This window comes from Echinops telfairi, unplaced genomic scaffold (genome assembly GCF_000313985.2).
Source record: "Echinops telfairi isolate 266 unplaced genomic scaffold, ASM31398v2 ScPeMD7_60;HRSCAF=208, whole genome shotgun sequence".
Taxonomy (NCBI): Eukaryota; Metazoa; Chordata; class Mammalia; order Afrosoricida; family Tenrecidae; genus Echinops; species Echinops telfairi.
The window spans coordinates 6,407,565-6,411,451 of record NW_022103958.1 but is presented as its reverse complement, the minus strand read 5'-3'; the positions used below and the strand labels follow the sequence as shown (position 1 = coordinate 6,411,451).

Sequence of the window (3,887 nt, the reverse complement as noted above, 5' to 3'; positions counted from 1 at the left end):
GGGGGGGGCAGGAGAGGAGGGTCACAGCCAGGCCTTGCGATGCCACCCAAGCCCGCCCCAAGGACCTGACCTGCTCCAACCAAGTGCCCCAGAGACAGGATGGAATGAAGAGGCCAGACCACCCAGGCACAAGGCAGAATCAGCAGGGTATTTATTCTGCAGCTTCCATCCCCCGCCCACCACCACCTCAGGGAGCCCCCAAACATACACAAGCGCTCACCTGAGCCCCAGAGGCTCCCGGACTGTAAATTTTATTTCATTGCCCAAGACTTGACTGATCTGTGGACACAGAGGAGCCGGACTCAGCCTCATCTGCCCTGCCCACTCACAGCCTCTGCGCCCCCCACCCCACCCCCACCCACACCTGGCATGTCTCAGCTGGATTCACACCTCGGTCACCCCATCTCTTGGCTCTCTCTAACCCTTTAGTTTCAAGGTGGCTAGAGGCTCTGCCAGCTAACTGGCGTGGCTGTAGGCAAGGCCCCCCCACCTCCCACTTCTCTGAGCCTCCGTTTCTTCATCTCCGAAATGGGGCACAAGCTTGTATCCACACTTCCCAAGAAAAGAGATGGCGGCCCTGCCGTGCTGGGCAAACCCTCGGCATGATGCTGGGAAAGCACTTAATTAATTTTCTAATGATCTTGGGTTTCCATTCCAAATGCTACTCCCCCGGCTAGGTTTCTAGGAAAAGGAACCCCATCCCCAGGCTCCTACAGCGATACAGGCCCAGCGACTCCCCCAGTCCTGCTGGCTGTGGCTGGGCCGGCTCCCCTGCTGGGGGCTGGAGCTGACCCGTCCTCCAGGGGGCCCACCTTGGAGCGGTGCACCTCACCATCGTCGTCCTCCCCGCCCACGCCCAGGATCTTCCGCGTCTTCAGGCGGCTCACAAGGTCCGTCTGGCTGTGCTTCTTCATCAGGGGTGGGGGCTGCTTGGCCGCCATCTTGTCCAGAGAAGCTGGGGGGAGGCGCCGGCCTCAGACCACTGGTCCTGCCCCGCTCCTAGCCCTCAGGAGTGAGGGTCTTAATAGCCAGGAGAAGCCAGAGTCCACCACAGGGCCTACTGGGGCTTTTCCTCAGCCGGGGTCCTGGTGAGGGATAGGGGGCAGGTGGGCATCCAAGGACTCAGACTGAGCACTCAGGTCTGTCTCCACCCTGCTGAGTGCCCTGTCCTGCTGCAGCGTCCTCATCTGGTAAACGGATCGGGGCAGGGACACCCAAGGCCTATCCAACTGTGGGTGACAGCTGGAAGGACCGTGGGGGAGTCGGAAACAGGACAGGGTGTGGTCACTACGGCCTGGGTCAGCCAGGGCTCAGAGTGGAACAAATGTACCCAGACTGGGACCCAGGAGAGAGGGGTGTCTAGTTCTGAAGTCCAGGCCCCCCACTGAACTTGAGCCTAGATACTGGCCCCTGCCACCCAGAAGGCCCTCCTCCCCCTCCCCCTCCCAACTCCCAGACACCTTTCTTCAACCTGCCAGAAAGAAGGGGGAGGGATGGGCCCTGGCTGAGCTCAGCAGGATGGAAGGTGGCCCTGAGGGCTACAGGCCGTGGGCAGTCCAGATGGCCTTCCCGAGCCCGGTCCCCTCCCTTGCTGATAACCCACGTCACCTGCCAGTGAGGGGCCCATGCTGGCAGCCCCCCAGGTCAGGAACACCTACCGTGTCAGGTCCCGACTCCGGCACGGGAGATGGAGAGGTGAGGCGGAGAGCCTTGTCTTCAATCCGGACAAAATCTCTGCGAGATGGATGTACAGTCAGGAAAGGTGGGCAGAGCAGAAGGCGGGCAGCCACCCTGCTAGCAGAGCACCCCACCGCTCCAGACTTGGGTTGAGGATCCAGGCAGTAAAGGGCTGGTTCAAGGTTCAACCCCACACAGAAACTCCAGCAAAGGGACAGCGGTCCCTGGCCATCTGCTCTGGAAGATTGCAGCCTGGGAAACTCCCTGGGCCAGCTCCACCGGTCCTGTAGGCTCACTATGAATCCGACCAGACCACTGGTCCATGCTGACTCACAGCGACCCTATAGCACTGGGTAGTACTGCCCCGGAGGGTTTCTGAGACTGTACGTCTTTACAGGAGTAGAAAGCCTCCTCTTTCTTCCACAGAGTGGCTGGTGGTTTCCAACTGCTGACCTCATGGTTAGAGGCCCAACTCATAACCACTACACCAGCAGCTCCCTGCAAAACACATGAGGAAGCGTTCGCTAAACTGTGGAAGAGGACCCAGTTTACATTAGAGGTCACGAGTCCGGTTGGGTCTAGTGACTATGCAGTCCTGCAAATGGCCCCGCTGTGGCCAACCCTACTCGCCCTGACCTTACTTCCCCATGTGGAAAATGGGAAAGTTGACCGCTGCCCTCCCTCACAACCCTGAGGGGTCCTGAAGTCCCTCAATGGCAGCACAGAGGCACCCAATCAGCACCACTGCTGATGCCCTCCCCTTGGGGCACCCTGTAGCCAGGGATGCTAGGCGTGAGGGTAGGTGGGGCTCTGCCCACAGCCAGGGTTTAACCGCCTCTGCCAGGGCCTGGGGGAGCCGTCACAACACCTCAGCTGCTTGCCACCCCCTTCTCCAGAGTCCAAACAGAAGCTCTCATTAGCCGCCACCGTCCCACTGCTGCCCACCCACAAATGCCAGCATGCAGCTGCTGAGAGCCACAGGAAGCCTCCCCACCCTCCCCTCCAGACCAGCAGCCAGGGAGCCAGAGGCCCTGCCACCCGCCCCCTTCCTCTCCAGGAGTCCCCTCTAGCTTTTGATGTTTTAATTTGCATACAGTAAACTGGGCTTATTTTGGTTTCCAGTTCTATGAATTCAGTCTCGGGTATTTAGAACAAACAACAATGAAAATTTTAAAAAACAACCACACACACCCACTGCCATCAAGTCAACTCCAACCCATGGTCACTAACTAAAGGGTTTGTGAGACGGCTGTCATTTTCCCAAGGAGCAGCTGAGCCTAAGCCACAGCCCCACCAGATTCAAGTCAGGGTCACGTCCAAAGTACCCTACAGAGCAGTTCCGCCAGCCCCCCAAACACTCGCCCCGCAAGCCCCTGGTTGACCCGTGCCTGTGACTCTGAGAATCTTTATTTTCTTTCAAAAATGTTATGTAAATGAAGTGGTTTAATAGAGACTGCGCGCACCCATCCCAAGGCCTTTGAAAGCCTTCCGACTGGGCCTGTGCGTCAGGAGTTTGCTTGGGGCAGTTCTGCACACAGCTGCTAGAAACACGGGTGTTTCTAAGTCTTCCTTTCCCTAAGGCAATCCTACCCAGGAGAGGGAATGCTGGGACACCGTGCTTGGTAGAGGAGGAGGGCACGGAACATGAGGAAGACCCCCCACGGGGTGCCTGGACAGTGTCTGCAACCGCAATCAATCGGCTCAGACCTGAGAACAACGGCGAGGACAGTGCAGGCCCCGGCAGTGTTCCCGTGTGTTGTACGAGGGGTGCTGTGAGTCGGACAACAACGTGACAGGAGGACTGGCTGCCAGAGCAACTGTACCATCTGGCACCCGCCCCCACCCCCCACCCCCGGCCGTGGCTGGGCATTCCCGTTCCTCCACTTCCTTGTCAACACTTCATGGGGTCAGTTTGGCTGCAGCCACTCTGACAGGTGCCCTGGTCTGTGAAAGCCGAGCTGGGGTGCTGCCTGGTTCAGTCTTATTCTGCCCCTCCCTGGCTCTGCAAGGTGGGGCAAATCAACCTGATGGCTTCGAGTCTGTTTCTCCATCTGAGAACCGAAGCGGCAGTTCTCATCTACTAGAGAGCTTGAAGGCATAGTGTCATGACTGAGCTGCCAACGACGTCATCGGTTCACGCCCAGCAGTCACTCCACAGGAGAAAGATGAGGCTGTCTGCTCCTATAGAGATTTTTAAAGCCTTGGAAACG

At 58.5% G+C, this 3,887-nt stretch overlaps 1 protein-coding gene across 3 annotated transcripts in view; it reads right to left on the bottom strand.

Annotated features, from left to right (window-relative positions):
• TP53I11 (tumor protein p53 inducible protein 11) overlaps positions 1-1,901 on the bottom strand; it is a 6,219-nt gene extending 4,318 nt beyond the window's left edge. The window contains exons 1-3 of one of the 3 annotated variants that reach the window (XM_004708316.2): positions 1,659-1,901; positions 813-955; positions 221-279 (exon numbers count right to left, since the gene is read on the bottom strand). In XM_004708316.2, coding sequence (XP_004708373.1) covers positions 221-279; positions 813-941 — 188 coding nt within the window. In that variant the 5' untranslated portion in view covers positions 942-955; positions 1,659-1,901. Of the gene's footprint in view, positions 1-220; positions 280-812; positions 1,086-1,658 lie in introns of all 3 variants that reach the window. The other 2 variants (XM_045290947.1, XM_045290946.1) reach the window with 2 other exon arrangements.
• Between the last annotated feature and the right edge of the window lie 1,986 nt (positions 1,902-3,887).